Raw genomic sequence first — 18,036 nt, forward strand, 5'->3', positions numbered from 1 at the left:
GACTGCAGATGTAATGTGACTAGCTGCTTAAAGTTCCTAATGCCTTGACTTCTTTTCAGCGATGGATGGCAAACTGGAACTGTGAGCCCAAATAGACCCTTTTCCCCTTAGTTTCTCTCTCTCAGGCTATTTTATCATGGTGACAAGTCCAAAACGAAGACAATAAATTTTAGGAGGTATCCTGGATTCTAGAGCAATTGCCCCAGTCAGGTTATTCAAGTGATCCATACTACCACTATCCAGCTCTTTTACAGATAGACTATTCTACCAGGCCAACCCTCAATGTTTGTTGCTTGTCCAACCATTTCCGTCTTTCTGAGAATCTTATATAAATGGAATCATTCAGTGTGTAGTCTATTCATAGTGGCTTCTTTCATCTAATAGAATTCCTTTGAAGTTGCCCCAAGTAACTTATAAACATACACTGGATACACTGGATGATGCTCATTGTTTGGAGTTGCTGAATACCTCTCTCTCTCTCTCTCTCTCTCTCTCTCTCTCTCTCTCTCTCTCTCTCTCTCTCTCTCTCTGTTTCTATCTATGCTCCAAAGCTTATTGATAGTAATAAAATATACATTCTCACATACATATTTGTGTGTGTGTGTGTGTGTGTGTGTGTGTGTGTGTGTGTAGTTTTTATTTCTTATGGAAAGACCTAAGCACAGGACTGTGTGGAGTCATACAGTAGGGCTATTATATCTTTTCCAGACTCCTCCCCTCTGTTTTGCAGTCTGGCTGGACTCCACATGTTATTGCACACGACATGTCCATCTACTTTTTATCTTTTTAAGCCTTAGATATTTTCATTTTTTAAATTATATTAGCTATTTTGACAAGGTGTAGTAGCGATCTTAAGGGTTTTTCATTTATATTCCCCAAATGAGCCATGGTCTTGAACACCCTCTGGTATGTTTGTTTGCCTTCTGCATATTATTTTTGGTAAAGTTATCTTTTTTATTCACAGACTTAATATTTGAAGAGTAGTTTGTTTACTGTATAATGCTTCCAACTTTATTATTATTTTTAAAAGTGTTTTGTATCTTGGGACCCTCCTCCTTCTTTTCATGTAAATCTAACCTCATTTATCTGTATCTAAAGCTATCCCTATGACATGTTGATTGAAATTAATTAAATTAATTAAACCTATTATGTTATTTCCTCTCACTAATGAGACAAATAACCAAAATGTCCATTTATGAGATACCCACAAAGCCTGGTATACATTCACAACTCCAGTATTCTAAAAGCAGACACAGGAGGATCAAAAATTTAAGACAAGCTTGGGCTACATAAAAAGACTCTCGCCTCTCATCAGAGGAGTTTCTTTGTACAATGCATGGTGGTTAACACAGAAACTCACATCTAGTGTGAGTCCAGAGTATGTCCGTGGAGTATTCAGGGACACATGGGATATCCTCGACCCCACGTCTCAGGAACTGCCATAGAAGAAGAGCAGAAATATTGTTATCAGAGGTTGAGGAGGACAGATTGAAGTAGTGTCTAATGGAGGGGACAAGGGTGCTGTACTCATGAACTCACACATGGCAGCTGTTGATGTCTATGTAGGATCAAATCAGATGACATTCCAGCATGCAGCATGGGGAGGGGAGGACAGAGCACACTTCTTTCATATTGCCTATAATTAGTGCCTTTTATGTCCGCTTGTTTAAAAGTTCCCTTATTGCTAAATATTGGCTCATGAAATTGTCTCACAGAAATCCTCTTAAGGGAGGATTGTGAAGCATTATCAGATGGATGAAAACATTCCCCACTTCTTAATAAACATAAGGGGGTTCACATTCTCAGAGAGGTATTGGGGGAGAAGTTGTAGAGGGGCACTGGGAGGAGAGATGTATATAGAGATGTAAAGTGAATACATAAATTAATTAATGAAAAAACCCACCATTTTCCTTTTTCTAAAATGAGAGAAAAGCTTGTTTATCATCTCTTAGGAGTGTGTTAATGGAAACCATATTCCAGTTTATCTGTAATTTAGAAAATAGTAAGGAAAACCACAGATGGGCTTCCAATAGCTGAGGACTCAGGGAAGCAGTTTGGTAGCAGTATTGACCTGACACAGCTTTGGCTGACTATGGCTTGTGCCCTCCTAGGGGCCAAGTTTTCCATTGTTAGATCATTATGAAGGACAGAGACAAAGTAAGTAAAATCAGATTCATGGCCACAGGAGGCTTATCAAACTTGTAGGGTGACTCTGTAGGAGACACAGTAAAATTCCCAGGAAGAAAAACTGACAACTCTTAGGGTCTGAGTGTAGCCATTCTGGTGTGTCATAGGAGTGACCATTTTTCAAGCAGAGACGAGTACATAGAGTCAGCTAACAGATAAGCACTACCCTGCGGCTCAGGGAAATGCCATTGTGCAAGAGAAAATCTGAGTAAGTGGCCTGAGGCCTTGAGCCTAGAATGCTGGTCCAGGGAGGGAATGCCTGACTGCTAACTCGAAGCATAGGCCATCTAGAAGGTTATCGAGCTTCGAGAATGTGGATAATGGAAAGTTTCCATATAAAGGTAGGTTAAGAGTCAGGAAGAGAAAGTGTGTCATTACTAACATTTCTATGCCGATGCAGAATTAAACATACATTTGAAACTTCTGAGCCTAAGATATTAGATCTATTAAAAAACAGTGGCACTGACTATCTGAGAAGAACTGAGACAAAGTAGGTTATGATAGCAAATAGAATTCATAACAGGAAAGGCTGGCTGGGCACATATGTAGGTCTCCATACTCTGAAGCTAGAACAGGATCCACTGGACACCATCACAGTTATATAAAGCTAGCTGTAATTCAGATACTGTAAGCCAGTTTCTCCATCTCCAACTCAATAGCCTCTCATTCCAAGAACCAATAATTGAAAGTGTATTCCTTTTTACAATGACAGAAATTCCAAGGCTGAATCCAAGTCAGTATTAAATGAACCATCATCCTCTAAGAGGGTTCAGGCTAGCCAGCCATCTCCCACGAACCTTGGTACCTTTAGTCCGTCAGAACACGCTGCACAATCCAATTTCAGTTTTGTCGGCTTGATGTTTTATTCATCACAAGGCAAGGTTGACCCTGGATTTGTGTTTGAACAAAGGTTATCTTTGGATTAGCTCTCTGTTGGTGAGCTGACTCTGCTCCATCATGCATAATCCAGTAACTCTTGGGAATATCAATTAAGCTCCTCAATCACACTAATTAGAATGTCTTCTATGTGTTGCCCTAGGAACTCAGCAACTTATAAACAGGTAATTGGTGAAATCCAAAGAGGTATGTGTGTGCGGGTCTGTATACGAGCCTCCCTCCCACCCCTATCTCTGTGTGTGTGTGTGTGTGTGTGTGTGTGTGTGTGTGTGTGTGTGTGTGTGTAAATGCAATGAGGAAGGTCAGAATACTTTTGAGAACCAGGATACTTTAGTAGGGCTGGAACTGCAGCGCTCTGAATCTGCAGTGCAAAACCTTCTTGCTCTTACTGACAAGGATTGAGGTGGAATTATTAATTACATTTATTAATGACTTGGGTGAGGACATAGGTGGCATGCTGAGCAAGTGTGTCAATGACAAAAGTATAGCAGGAGAGCAGTAACTGTGATGACAAATTCAGGATCCAAAATTACTCCAAGACAGACTTTAGTGGCCATTCCCTTTCATTTTGTGCCTGGCAGAGGGACCTTCCTAAGTCCTAAGTTGATAACTCCTGTATCACTGTATCAGGTCTCTATGCAGAAAACATCAGTTATCTAGTCTGATATGTAAGTTAAATCACATTTCTTTGGCTTGCTTTTCTCGACACTGGCATCTTCTCTTACAGGCCCTTTCTGCTTTCCAATAGAATTATCTACAGCTCTCTTCCCAATACCCTGTACTTGAGCCAAACAGTAGTATCATTAGGTGATTATTATACTATTTTACATTATGTCTCTTATTTTCTTTATCTATGAATGTTAGTCTCCAAGACTCTCGTTTCTCCGTATGCACCTTCTGCTTCAATTCCCAATAACCAATGATTTCTCCATTACTGTGAAAGCCTTGTGTTTCAGCTTCCCAGAGTCTTTGGTGGGAGAAATCTCTCATTTGTTCATCTTGAGTTGTATTGACTTGTTGCTTTCTTTTACCACATTTTACTTTGTACCCCAGTTTCTTCTTTTGGTACTTATTTTAAGTTTTCATAAGACTGCTTATTACTATGTTCTCTGTCTGATAGGTTCTATTTCTTGTCTGTGTCTGCATGTATATGTTTTATACATAGTTGAAGACATTGAAGTAGTCTTCATGGGTTTACTGACTGTAGAGAAGTATTCATCAAAGGCCTTTCATTATGCTTCCTAGAATCCACTGAAGTTAGATGAATGTAACTTATTAATAAAAAATGTAAAATACTCTGGGGAAGAACATGGTACTGGGGCTCAAGATCTGGGTGTTGCATGTCTTATGGAAGTGCTGTCCCAACAGGCTACCTCTGAAACTCTCAACATGTTTTTATTGAATGAGTGAATGAATGATAGATGGATGGATACAACTAAATCCTCCTAAGATAATAGTCTGAGGATTGGAATGGAGCTGTCCAAGGAAAGAACAGTTGATATTTGAAGCAAAATGTTTTCATGCGATACCTCTTGTGATAAACTTACCTGTGATTTTTATGTAGATAACCTATGGAAGGAATTAGAGATATTTGATGGTCTGTTGTTAAGATAAATGGTAGGTGTAGAAATTTGAATTTTGGATTATGATATACAATACAACTGAAGCTGTTTGGGTAATACCACTATACAGTTCATTTCCATGTAGTACTCTTATAAGTAGCCCATTTTGGTGTATTATGTCAAGCTATCAAGTATTTGTTTTGGCCATTTTAGCTATGTGGGTTCCAGTGCTTGATGTTTTTGTTGTTGTTGTTGTTGTTTTTGTTTTTTTTATTTATTTATTTTTGTAATATCCCATCTTTGTTGCTTTCTAAAAGTATCATGTGCACAAGCTACCAGATGTCTCTAAGCACGTCTGTATGAATGCTTTCATCAATTAGAAGGCAGTCATGAGCCAGGAATTTCTGAGTCATTCCACATTTCTGTATTTATAGCCCTGGAGATATTTTACCATTGACCAGGAGGGTCCAGAGGCATAGAAAAAGATGTACTTTACACAGTTGTTAAATCTCATGCATTAAAGACCATACAACCAAGTACAGGAGCAGGGCCCTTGCTAGTTGGCAGTTTTCTCTGGTTATCATCAGAATGCTAAAATTCACAGATAGTTCTGCCTTGTCATTTGTCTTTGCAGTGGATAAACAAGAGCAGCAGGGCAGGAGGTTTCCATATTTCTTGATGATATAAATTCTGTGTGATTGACTGCAGACTAGATCTGGATCCAGGATCTCTAGACTTTCAATTCATTACTGAGATGGAACAGTACCTGAATCATAACATATTTCCCACTGAGACTAGACAAGGGAACTGAAAGAAGGGTGAAAGGGTCAAATTCATCTGTTAGAAGTTTTACTGCAGGTCAGAAAATCCAGATGAACATTTCTTTTCCATGTAGCAGTTATAGTTCAGTAATTAGCAGAGAGTTCTGTAGCCTCACAGCTGGAATTTAATGATGGCCAGACCACGTTTTAGTCAAAGGATCTCAGTTATGTTATCTAAACTTTTTTTTTTTTTTAGTTTATCTATCTGTAATTTGGGGATTTAAAAGCAAATGACGATAAAGAGCAAAAGCTATCAAATTTGTTGTTGGTTCTGACAATAAAGCTTGGGAATATTCTAAAACACTTGGAATGGTTCTTAATCTATAGTTATTACACATTCACAGTGATTATTATTAGAACTCTTCAGGGAAGAAGTACCCTCCCTTACTTTTTTTATTTATGTTGACAGAATGGGACTTCTGTGGTGTTTGATGAGTCTGTCCTTCTATGGGATTCTGCAGAGTCATGCTTCAGGTGAGTATGCAGTGCTGGATAAATGACTGAAATTAAGTTAACATGCAGGATCCTGTATAGTGAATTTAAATGAGCATAATGTTGGTTTTGTTCCACAGCATTCTGTAGTTGCATAGAATCAAGTGTCTGAAAGAACTATAGAATAGGGAATAAGAGGAACTAGACAACTTAGGAAGGGATCCGATGTGTATAAACACAGGGACATCTCTTCAACTTCATGCCCCACAGGATAATTCTCTATATTCTCATCTCAAGTCCTGTGGAGGAAAGGGCAGGGAGATTGCACAACCTGGCTCCCCACCTTTGACCACTCAGATGTTGAAGAAACAAACAAACAAACCAAAAATGATAGTTTTGATCAAACTGCATGTGTATAGGCAACAAAGAATTTGTTGCTATGCTATCTTGGAGTCAGCCGAGATATTTCTTGAGTTTGAATAACCAAACATAGTCACCATGATGGTGTATCACATGTAAGCCAAAGGCAGGGAAAGTTGGCTATATGTCTCTCATCTCTAAATTACTTTTCAGTGTCACCCATGTTTGCTCTATCTAGTGAGCATCATTGAGTTTTTATAAATGTTCTTGCCCACGGGACTGAAATTAGTCTCTGCCATTTCCATATATTTCTTTGATTTAGTCTCATGATTGAAAAAGAAAATACCTAAAGGGCTGCTTCTTGAATTTTTACTCAGGGACTCCAGGGATCCTAATTTTAATAATGATCCTGATGTAAAATTCCTGTGAACACCATGGTCTCTGCTTCGACTGTCATTGCTTTAATGCCTATTCTCTGTGAGAACCCTTTGGAAGTGTTAAGTCAGCATTATGTAACTGTGACCCCAGTGTTCTGCCATCCGTACCTTCAACTCTTCTTTCCTTGGCATGAATTTCAGCCCTCCTGCCATCCTGATCATCTTTGCTGGGTGCATTTCAGTTTTTCTATGCCACTCAGAGCATTGTATTAGAAACCAAAAATAACTCTAAAGACAGGGTGTAACTAGGACAGAGTAGAGCTCAAAGTACAGATAATATCTAAACTTGCTGGCCCGTTGGGACTTCACAGAGGAAAGGCTGTATTGTAACCAGGCCTTCTATCCAACTGGGATGCAGAAATACAGCTGAGCCACATTAATATACCAGCATCTATGCGGTATATATCTGTCTCATTTGATTGGAAGGGACTCGCTGTACTGATTCTTAAATATGCTGACGATAACCCTGGACTATAATTTATTTTCACTTGACTTATTACTAATTGAATGTTATTTTCTTACAGAGGCTTTCCTTGACCATTTTAATTACAATAGCCTTGCTAGTCACTACTCTACCCTCTTCCATTGCTTTAACATCTCCCACCATCTGCCAATATTCCATTAACTCTTTATGGTACTTCTTCTTTGTCATTTGCCCTTCAATCCATCCTTATCCTCATCTCCACTTTCTTCTTTCTTCTTTCCAACCTCTCTTCTTTCCCAGTCTCCTACTTCTTTACCTGCCATCTCCCTCTCTCTAAATCTGATGTCACAGATTCATTTCTTTTTCTTTTTGTATTCCCTAACACTTGGAATGCTGATTAACACGTAGAGATACAGTACGAGTGCAAACAGTATAAACAGATGGGTAAATGTCCCATCCAAGTCACCTTTTCTCAACCGAACCGATTCGCGTTGCTAATGTTTATATCCACACTCATATTTCCCATTATCATGACAAGTACCATGCCTGAAAGTTACAGCGAGAGATGCCCATGCTACTGCTGTTGAGAGAGCAAGGCTTCCCAGAGTTTGGGAGGTCTATTGCCTGCCCAATGTTCCTGACAGTGCCGCCTTTCTGAATGACCTTCACTGTATTCTCCCAGAGACCCCCTTCCCCCAAATGCTGTTGGTAAGTGTACTTTCTTCCCAGGAACTGTGACTCATAATCCTGTCAGGGGAAGCTCCCTTCTCGAATAAGATGAGTTCTCATACCAGCTCCATTGAGTCACTATGGGAGAGGAAACATGTTGTAATCCCCTCTGTCCATCTGGCACACACTCATGCCTTCCTTATGAAGAGGTGTATTGTGTCTGTGTCTCTGCTGTACTTCCTCATTGGAGGGAGGGGAACAAAAAGGAAGCGTTGTTGACAAAAAAAAAAAAAAAATGAAAGGGGCAACTGGCTCTGGGGATAAAAGGGATCATTGCGATCTTGAAGGATCTGCCAATCTCTCTACAGGACAGTGTCACCGCTGACAGGGATGGAGATGTAGGCAGACTTGGTCTTACCTGAGGCTCTCTGTGGTTCAGTTTCACCTCTTACTGAAAGCACACACTAACATAAGGAACTGAGCAGAAATATCCTGAGTGATCTACCGTGCTCTATATTCATAGGACACAAGTCCGGGAGTTGGCACTCTGGACCCAGAGTTTACTGTCATACAATGAGGTTCCTGTGCAGAGAATTGGCTTTCAAGGCCTAAATTGTGACATCAGAGTGTGGTCTTCTGGTTGAAAAATTTGCTTTCCTCATACCTTTAAAATCTTGGAAGGAAACATTTCATCTCAAATAATAACTTAAAGAAAACACAACAGCAACAATAATATAATAACAAGTATAACTAAGCATTAAGGAATTAAGGCTTGGATAATTTTGTTAGTGGCAGCATAATGAAATGTGGCTCTTTTAGAAGTCATGTAGCTCCTTTGCCTTAAATGCTTTCGGCCCTACTCAGATCCTGACCATTGTAACTTTTTCTTTTTCAGTAGACACTAGCATCCCTCACAGTTCAATGAGTTAAATCCACACAGCTAGTATTCCGTGTAACTGAAGTCTCCACTTGTTCTTCACTTCCAAAGATGCCTGCTATTTTTATTAAATATGGATCCCCTGGGTTCCACCAAAAATGCCAATGATGTAGAGAGAAGGATGTGAGGCAAAGAGCAGTAGAGATACCCTTGGGCGGAGTCCCTCATTCACTCTGGAAGAACTGCCTGCTCAGGAGTCTGGGCTGTCTACTTAAGCCGTTACATCTTTACCATTCTCTCAAGATCGTTTTCTTCAGATGGAAGATCACTGTGATTCTCATTTCAAACCTCAGTGCTCCCCCTTTGTGCTTGTTATACTTCTTAGCATTTCCACTATTAGCTGGAAGGCGTTCCCACTTACAGGAATTAAGAGGGAAAATGGCAGCTCAGGCCATCACTCCCCATTGGTTCCTTTTCCATTGGCTACCGGTTAGAGGGCCAGACTGCTAAAGCTACCTCCGAGTAGAAATACATATTGGTGACCCCTTTGGCTCAGAATTGGAGAGACAGTGAAGTCAGTGTCCAGGGGGATGAACTTGAAAACCTTGCCATATCAAAAATTTGCTTTCTCTATAGATCCTATTTTTTAAAAAAATTAGGCAATGCATTTTTTTTTTGTCTCCCCAAAATGTGTGGGCACACAAAAGATCTATGGATGTGCTTTTTTGATGTGGTTTCAAAGTCAACACTGATAAATATGGGCCATGCTTATGGTTTGATTTTGCACACATATCCTGGGAGGAGGGAGTCCTTGCAATTTAGGAAATCAAGGACTTAGAAGTTGGCTGAGCTGCAGAATGTGGCCTGGGGATCTGCCTGTCTCCAGCTTCAATCACCAGCTTTTCAGGAAGGATAGGCCTGCCTGGATTTTCCTGTTGGTGCTAGACATTGAACTCAAGTTTTTATATTTTCTAGCACACCCCCACACACACCAAGCCATCTCCCTAGCCCCCTACTTTTCTCTTTATACTGTATTGTCTTCCTAGAACATGGTTCTCCTAGTGAAAGTCACATTCCCTTTATTGAGCTTTCTTGAAATTTACAGAGGGTGGAAGTCTGTTGATTTATAGGGTATGAATTATTCAAGATGAAATAAATAAGTGAAAACACTTTACTAGCAGTTGAGCCATTGGTTCAGGTTCTGAGAGTTTCATTCTGTGAGTTGTTTGACACTGCTAACGTATCACGTCTTGTCCCCATGCTCCTTACTTTTAAAACAAATGAACCAAGGCTGGAGAGATGGCTTGGTGTGTGAGATCATCAGCTAATCTTCCAGAGGATCTGATTCACAGCACTGACCGAATAGTTCACAACAATCTGCAACTCCAATCCCAGGACTCTGACTCCCCTCTTCTGGTCTCTGCAGACACTGTGCACACAGATGGCTCATGGGCATACATGCAAGCAAAATACTCATCCATACAGATAAAACAAACAAATACCTAAATCAATCAACTAAAGCAGCTATAGATCACACCCAAATTGTCCTTTTTGTTTATAATTTATTATTATTATTATTATTATTACTATTCTCTCTCTCTCTCTCTCTCTCTCTCTCTCTCTCTGTGTGTGTGTGTGTGTGTGTGTGTGTGTGTGTGCACATGTGGGAGTGCATTTTCAAGTGGGTGAGTTAGGGAGTGAGTGTTCAAGTGCCAGGGCGAGTGCATCTATATGCATAGCTGTGTGTATGTGACTGTGTGCGTATGAGTGTGTGCGCGCTTGCATATATTTCTGTGTGTGAATGTGTGTTCATTTGTGTGTGTGTGTGTGTGTGTGTGTGTGTATCTGTGTGTGCATGTGTGGGAATGTGTGTGCTCATGCATGTATTGAGTGTGTTCGTGTGTTTGTGTGTGTATTTATAGGCACACATATGTCACAGGGAAGGTATCTCAAGATCAATAGTCAACTCTATCAATCAATTATCTCCTAGGATCTGAGAAAGACACTCAAGTTCCCCATGTCACTGCCTCTACCTGGTGAGACATCTCTCCCATACATGCTCTTGTTTTAAAGAACAACATATATCAAGAGCAGATATAGGACATAGACTTTCTATTTAATTAATTATGCTTTCATAATAATTAATGACTTTAAACGTGAAGATCATGGGTTTTCCCATTTTTATATGGTTTAATCCAGTGTAGAAATGGGTTGATTCTTACTTTAGAGGACGTAGAGTCTATTTTTCAAAGATTAAATAATAAAGAGCCTAAGCACTAGAGAGAGTGTCACCAGGACCCAGAGAAGCTCTCAAACTCTTTAGGAGGCACAAGCAAAGACTTTAAAAGATTTTGTTCTTTAGTCTTCTACATTTTCATACATATTAATGATACAATATGATTGTAATCATTTTCTATTACTCCCTGCTATCCACTTTCCTTTCCCTTTCTTTCCACCTAGCCCCAACCATTAGACAAAATGATGCTCCCTTCCCCAGCCAGTCTTGCCAGTCATTAACTCCTCAGGAAATGTGGGGTCTAGGCCTATCCTCTTTTCATAACGAAAAGTTGAAGGACTTGTGTGGGCACCCACAGCTTTGAGTATTCATGGTTTTAATGGGAAGACTTCATAGCCAGGAGGGTTATAGGGTAAACCAACCAAAGGCTAGTTAGTGTGAAGGTATTTAAAAGCCAGGATCACAGGGCTGGAGATACAGTTTATTGAGGAGAGTACTTCTTTAGCAAGCATTAGGATCTGAATTTGATGCTGTGTGCCATGTAAACTGAGCATGATGGCTTACTCCTGAAATCCTACCACTTGGAGGTAGCAGCAAAGAGACCTGAAATTCAAGGTCACCCTTGGCTATATGGCAGATTTGGGAGCCTGGGATATATGAGACTGTCTCAAATATAGAACAATGTGAACTGAAAAGATGTATCAGGAACTGGATACTGTGCTTTTTAGAAAGTTTTGTGTTAGTGTCTTTGGGACATGATGAGTTCACTGTACTCACGAACTCAAGGCCACTGTGGCTGCCTGCAGGAAGTCAAGCCACTCAACATTTGTAGATGGAGAGGGGTGGGTTTCAGGAACTCCCGACCTCTGACTGAGGAGGTAGTCCAGCTAATGCCTCTGGGTGAGTCAGTTCTTTAAGGTTTCTGGTAGGGTAACCATGGGACAATGGAGGGGTCTGTCACACATGGGAATATATGGGTCACACAAATTGGGACCAGTAAGTTATTTATTAACCAACCAACCGAACAAACAACCAAAGAAACCATGAAGTTGGGGTTTGGTAGGGGAGTGGGGTGGATCTGAGAGAAGTTAGGGAGAGGAGCTGGAGGGAAATGTGATAAAAGTATACTGTCTGAAGTTAGAACTACTTAAAGAACTTTTAAAAACTCTGTTTTCTTATAATATTTTGACCTTGTAAAATTATTAATTTGATAAAATCATTATTTAAAAGTTGCAAATAAATAAAACATCAGGTATACAAATTAACTGGACATACAATTTTCTTAAAGTTCTATAATGATTCTTTAAACTTCTTATAAGAATTCAATTCGCTGCCAGCCTCAATGGCCCCATTTTATTTGAATATGCATTTTGAAGCACTCGGCATTCAGATGTGCTTGTGACATTCAGTCCTGTCTCTGTTGCCCCCGGCTGCGCATACTGTCCACTTGATTTCTATCCCATTCTATCCAAACATTTGGAGAATGTATGAAGAATGCGATTTCATTTTATTCTTCATATTAAAGGTCATGGGAGTTGTAGAATTTCTCCCTATTCTTTAAACTCTGCTTCTGGGAGCAGGTCTCACCAGTCCTTTAACAGCCAGACTGAGTGTATTTTAAAATGCTTAGTAAGTGTCGGCTGCTTATATCTGCACCTTTACTTCCTATGGGTGAGTATTACATGAACTCAGAAGAGAATTGAGCACCATTGACTGGTTTGATGCTGATTTGCAAAGAAGGAGTGTCAGTGTCACAGTGATCATTGTGTTAGGGAAAATGACCCGATTCTTTACCATGACCTTGTTAGTTAGAGGAAACTAGAGGGTTTGCAGAGTTCACCAGTGCCTGTGGTTGTAGAGGGGAAGGCTAGGTTCGTAAGAGTGACTGTGACCATTCAGTCTCCATGGCTCCCCTGTTCTCTTCCCTTTCTGCAGTCTGTATTTCTGTCCCATGGCAATCCACCTGGAAGGTCCCAGACCTCAGTTTAGTGGCAGCTTGCTACCAGGCCAGTTTCTACCTATTTTTATTCTACAGTTTAAATGTTTCCTTTTCAGTTTAGCCGACTCAGTTCTTTGGAGAATGAAATATATTTACACTCAAAGAAACCACAGGATTCTTGCACTTTAAAATCTTCCAGCTATTTCTAGCTTTCCTTTGTTTTTGAGAGGCATAGAAAATAGTTACATTTTATTTTATATACTTTTTTTTAAATGAAGGAACCACAACCAACACCTTCAACTATCTGCTGTACAAACCCCCAAGAGTTCTGATGTTCAGAACTGCTGTGCTTTGCCTTTTCCTGCTTGAGAGACAGGAGGAAGATTCTGGACACAGGGTGGCTGAGAAAGCGAGAAAAGAGAAATTCATCACATCTTAAGCAGTGCAGTCTGTCAGAATCTTGCTGCTTCTAGGGACTTAATTCTCTCTCTCTCTCTCTCTCTCTCTCTCTCTCTCTCTCTCTCTCTCTCTCTCTCTCTCTCTCTCTCTCTCCCTCCCTCCCTCCCTCCCCCTTCTCTTTCTCTGTCTTTTGGGAAGAGGTATGCTGTGACAACCCATTCTGGAAAGTGACTCTCAATTTCTCCTAGTCTTCATGGTTGTTAACCCGGAGCCTGGTTTCTTCATCTGGGATTTTCTTGTAGTCCTTGAAATGCCCTCTGAGGTAGATAGGAGGGGTCATTTTGGCATGTGCACCAGGGTGCTGCCATTGGCCTTTTCCATGGAACTTAGTGATGAGATGTTACATGACCCTTCAGAGGTTGGGGCTTGCCATACTGACAAAGTGCTGCGTGTGACAGCATCTACCACTTTCTTCCGCGGGAGTACTTCCAGTATCTACTCCTTCTTATACGCGCTTCAGAGGACACAGAATAAGTGTCCATTAGTCACTTATAACCTTTCTATATCAACATTACCAGTTATTAATTTGTTATATTGATGTTTTGATTCCAAGTTGCATTCACATTGACTGATAGCCAACAAAAGCTGTGTTTAAAGCAACATAGATATAAAGATAGGGGACCCCATCTATTATTGACTATCATTATTGGTAGTTCATTTGTCCTATTTTATTTGGACAAGCAACCTTTAACCATTCACTAAAGATTTGCTTATGGCTCACACATCAACAAATTAGTTTTTAATTTACATATGTCTTTTTCTGGATTCTCTGGGACCTCAGACTGTTCAAATGCTAATTAACGAACCAAGCTTTTCTTTTTTTCTGAGAGAAAACATTAAATTTGTCCTCCTAATTTGTAATTTTCTTTGGACTCCTGGTTTATTTAGTCTCCTAGAGAAAATTAAATTTCTCTTACCTAAGTTATTTTGACAGGCGTTGTTTGATATTAAGTGCCTCTTCAAATTCTTTTTACTGTTCACTCAAGATAAAGAATGATGCAAGAAGGAGAGGGAGGAGTATGAAGAAGAAAGAAAACCAAACCAAACCAAACCGAACCGAACCGAACTGAACCAAACCGAACCAAACCAAACCAAACCGAACCAAAATAGGAAAAAGAAGAGAAAGAAAGGAAGGGAAAAATAGATTTAAAAATAAAGATACAAGGATAGTGTTTCACTAAGGTATCTGTAGATTGATTCAAATCTACCTTCATGGTGTTTTTTTGTTTTTTTTTTTTTAATTTTCAGATTTTAGAAATCATTTTAACTACACTGAAATATTCACATTTATCCTAAGCTTTTCACTGGATAGTTTCCTTTTTGGAATGTTAAACCTTTTTAGTTTTTTTTAAAAATTATTATTATTTTCATTAAGCATTTCTTATTTCTTGTGTTAAAATGATGGGAGCATATTTATTTTGTAGATGGTACCGAAGTTTCCTGACACTGGGTGCCCCTTCCTTCATGAGAACTGTCTTAGTTTCCAGTGTAAAAGCTCTGTCAGTCAGGCACACTTTCCTTATGAAGGAAAACAGAGAGCAGAGACTGACAGTCCCTAGAGCTCTGCATGGCCTTGGCAGTCCTGATAGAACAGGAGTCAGTGTAGGACCCTGGATCATCTTTTGTATGTTTGCATTTTAGAAGTGAAGGTAGCCTGCTATTGCTTGTAGTTGATGCTGGCAATGCAGTCTTTGCTAGGGGCGATATACTGATAAAGGTTCTGTATGCACTATTTCTACTGAGGTCTAGACAGCGAATGTAGCTTTGTCTGGAGAATAGTTGAAATCTGGAAATGGCAATGGAATAATTAGTAAATGGAAGTGTTGGAGGGATCCCTCCTTCTCATTATGTATAATGTCAGCGAGATGCTAAGGGGCTTTCAGGAAACGAGAGACGACAAGGCTATTGTTCTTAGTTGCTTCATTAAAGCTTTGACACGGCAACTTTCTAGCTTTATATATCATGTTATTAAAAAGGCTCTTCCTTTCATTCAAATTGAAGTGGTAACTGATACTGGCAGCAAGAGCCACAATACATGTGATACTGAAATGTTTAACCAGGAGAAAAAAAAAGGAGATCATGTTAAGCATGTCCTTAAACGTGTTTAAATAGTCTAAAAATGGGCAACAACTCTTTGGTGCATTTGTGTGTGTGTCTCTGTGTGAGTGTTTGTGTATCTGTGTTTTGGTGTCTCTTTGTCTCTGTCTCTGTCACTGTGTGTGTGTGTGTGTGTGTGTGTGTGTGTGTGTGTGTGTGTATGAGAGAGAGAGAGAGAGAGAAATAAAATTATTTGAACTACAGTATATATAATATGTAAATCAACTGCTGGAATAGAGGGATGTTTCCTCTTGTCTTTACCCATGAGGACCTCCAGGTCCAGAAAAGCGAATTAATTATTCTAAGTTCACTACAACTAAGGAGAAGTAAAAACAGTATTCATTTTCAAGATAGGTAGCATTTGAATATACCATGCCAGCACTGAATTCAGTTAATGGAGATATTTTATTTTCAAAATATGCCAACCAAAGGTACCTGTCAATAATTAAAGACATATAAGACATGTTTGAAAAGAAATTTTCTACCAGTGAACAAAGCAGAAAACATAGATGTGCATTAATAATGCAAATTCTCTTCTAAATGGATTTGTCTAGCACATCATAGGACATACACTGCATGTTGTATTTATTCAGATCGAAGTTAATGTTTGCTGGTCAGTGAACGTTTCCTAAAGGACAGAAGTTCTCCACAAGAACACACTTGCACTTGAGTACATGAAAGGTGTCTCAGTGTAGGCCCTGTGGGTTTATGTGGAGGTGGAACTGTCAGTTTTAGGAGGCTGCACGCATCCTCTGGGCTCTTGGTCTAGCCGCTTCATGTCCTTCAGGGCCAACTCAAAGATGCTCACCACAGGGTATGACTTTTCCTCTGTACTAGCAACTGTAGAATCTGCCCAGCCTCCAACTTGTGAAGGAACCTAGGGGTTTTAAACATGCAGCTCTGACTTTTTTTTTTTTTTTTTTTTTTTTTTTGTTCCCAGTAAGCATATAGTTCGAGAGAACTCTTTTCATTCTAAAAATGACAGTTTCTTTCTGCAGACTTTGGCAGTCATCTCGTGTGAATTTTCAAATTTGATTGTGGTTTCACTCCAAGTTCTGGTTTATTTCTGATGGAGTTGGAATAGTTTATGCTTCTCAGAAACTGTGATTTTTTTTTTTTTATTTTTTTTTATGTAGCAACAAAACAGCTAGAATTGTCACCTGGACTTGGACTTGGCAAGTGTGTAAAACTGTGCTGGAGAGATTATCATCTGTCCATTCACAGGTAGCCTAATTCACTTAGCACAGGCTTCCCACTTCAAATCCCAGCACGTTAATGCACTCTTCTTTTTGATCCTCAAGAAATTTGCTTTCTCAGTAGTCCATCCATTTATTTCAAAGCATGTAATACTATTTTTTTCATAATATAATGAGTATCTGCTCTATTTTGAGACTGTCTTACGATTAATAGAAATAGACTGAGTATCTGTGGACCCCAGTCTGTGCACACTCCCCCTCTATACTCCTTCCCCCTACCTTTAGGGAGGCCAGAACTTTATGAAATATGAAACTCTTCTGTTCCGCAGGTGTTTTCAGACCACCAATTACATGCAAAGCTTTGTATAATGGAATTGGGAAAGCAAATAAGGTATTTTGCATTCATCTGCCCATCTATCAAATTCTGCTTGTTGGTACTAATTAGTAGGGCAAGAGTTTTCTCTGGTCTCATTGTGTTTACAGTCTTGGGGATAGGATGAGGCTGGAGGCATTCGCATAAAATAATAAAAGATTTAAGAATATTATGGTCTGTATGTCAAGTTAAAATTAATCAAATATAGATATGTGACAAAATTTGATGGCGTCATAAAACAAGAAGTTTAACAACGAAAGGAAGGTCCTCAAATATAAAGTACACGCTAGATTTATAAAATAAGATTTGAATGGAAGTTCATAAGAAAGAACATAAGTTGGCCACCTGGAATAAATTTATTTTGATTTAATTTGAAGTGAAAGCAAGAAGAAGGTGACTTTGTCATCAACGTTGTCTTCATTGTTGTCATCGTCGTCATTGTTGTTGTTATTGTTGCTGTTTTATTTTTTAACTCCTCGGGTTTTCAAAATCATATGAATAAAGGCCTAGCTATGCCTTCAGGTCATGATGAGCCATGCACAGAGAATAACATGACTGATGACTGAGGTGGCTGTGTGGAGGGCGCCTTGTTCTTTGCTTCAAAGATGTCACCAAGAATGCTTCTCTTTAACCTTGAAGTGAATCTTTCAGTGCTAAAAGAAGCAAAGAAAGATGCTTTCACACCAAGGTCTTCCTAGGATGTTGAAAACCAACACCAAGGAAAGAATACAAATATTCATCAATAAAGTAAGGTATGATAATTTAGAGCCACTCAAGAAATAGTCTACATTTATATTAGCTGATGTGGTATTAATTTTTTTCCTTATAAACAATTCTGGTTTAAAACAGCTATTGTGGAGCAGAAGACTTTTAACATCTTTATCAGCTCTTTTCTAGGGTTGGAAAATATTGCTTTGTTCCAACTGTTAATTTCTCAGATATTTTTCGATCCAGTTATGAAGTTGTTAACATTCTGAAATTGCGTTCTTTGAAAGTATTAGTTGTATGGGAATGGGTAAAACCATGCTACAAATTACCCCTCCTCTCTTCCCAGCTGTGCTGCCAGCCTG

General features: G+C 39.3%; 1 protein-coding gene across 4 annotated transcripts in view; it reads left to right on the forward strand.

Annotated features, from left to right (window-relative positions):
• Il1rap (interleukin 1 receptor accessory protein) overlaps positions 1-18,036 on the forward strand; it is a 141,315-nt gene that overhangs the window by 36,342 nt on the left and 86,937 nt on the right. For all 4 annotated transcript variants that reach the window (XR_003844895.1, XM_021209239.2, XM_021209237.2 and 1 more), the window contains exon 2: positions 5,877-5,941. Coding sequence is in view for 3 of the 4 variants with exons in the window: in XM_021209239.2 (XP_021064898.1) it covers positions 5,878-5,941 (64 nt within the window). In the remaining variant the exon portion in view is untranslated. The remainder of the gene's footprint in view (positions 1-5,876; positions 5,942-18,036) is intronic.

This window comes from Mus pahari, chromosome 12 (genome assembly GCF_900095145.1).
Source record: "Mus pahari chromosome 12, PAHARI_EIJ_v1.1, whole genome shotgun sequence".
NCBI classification, from domain to species: Eukaryota; Metazoa; Chordata; class Mammalia; order Rodentia; family Muridae; genus Mus; species Mus pahari.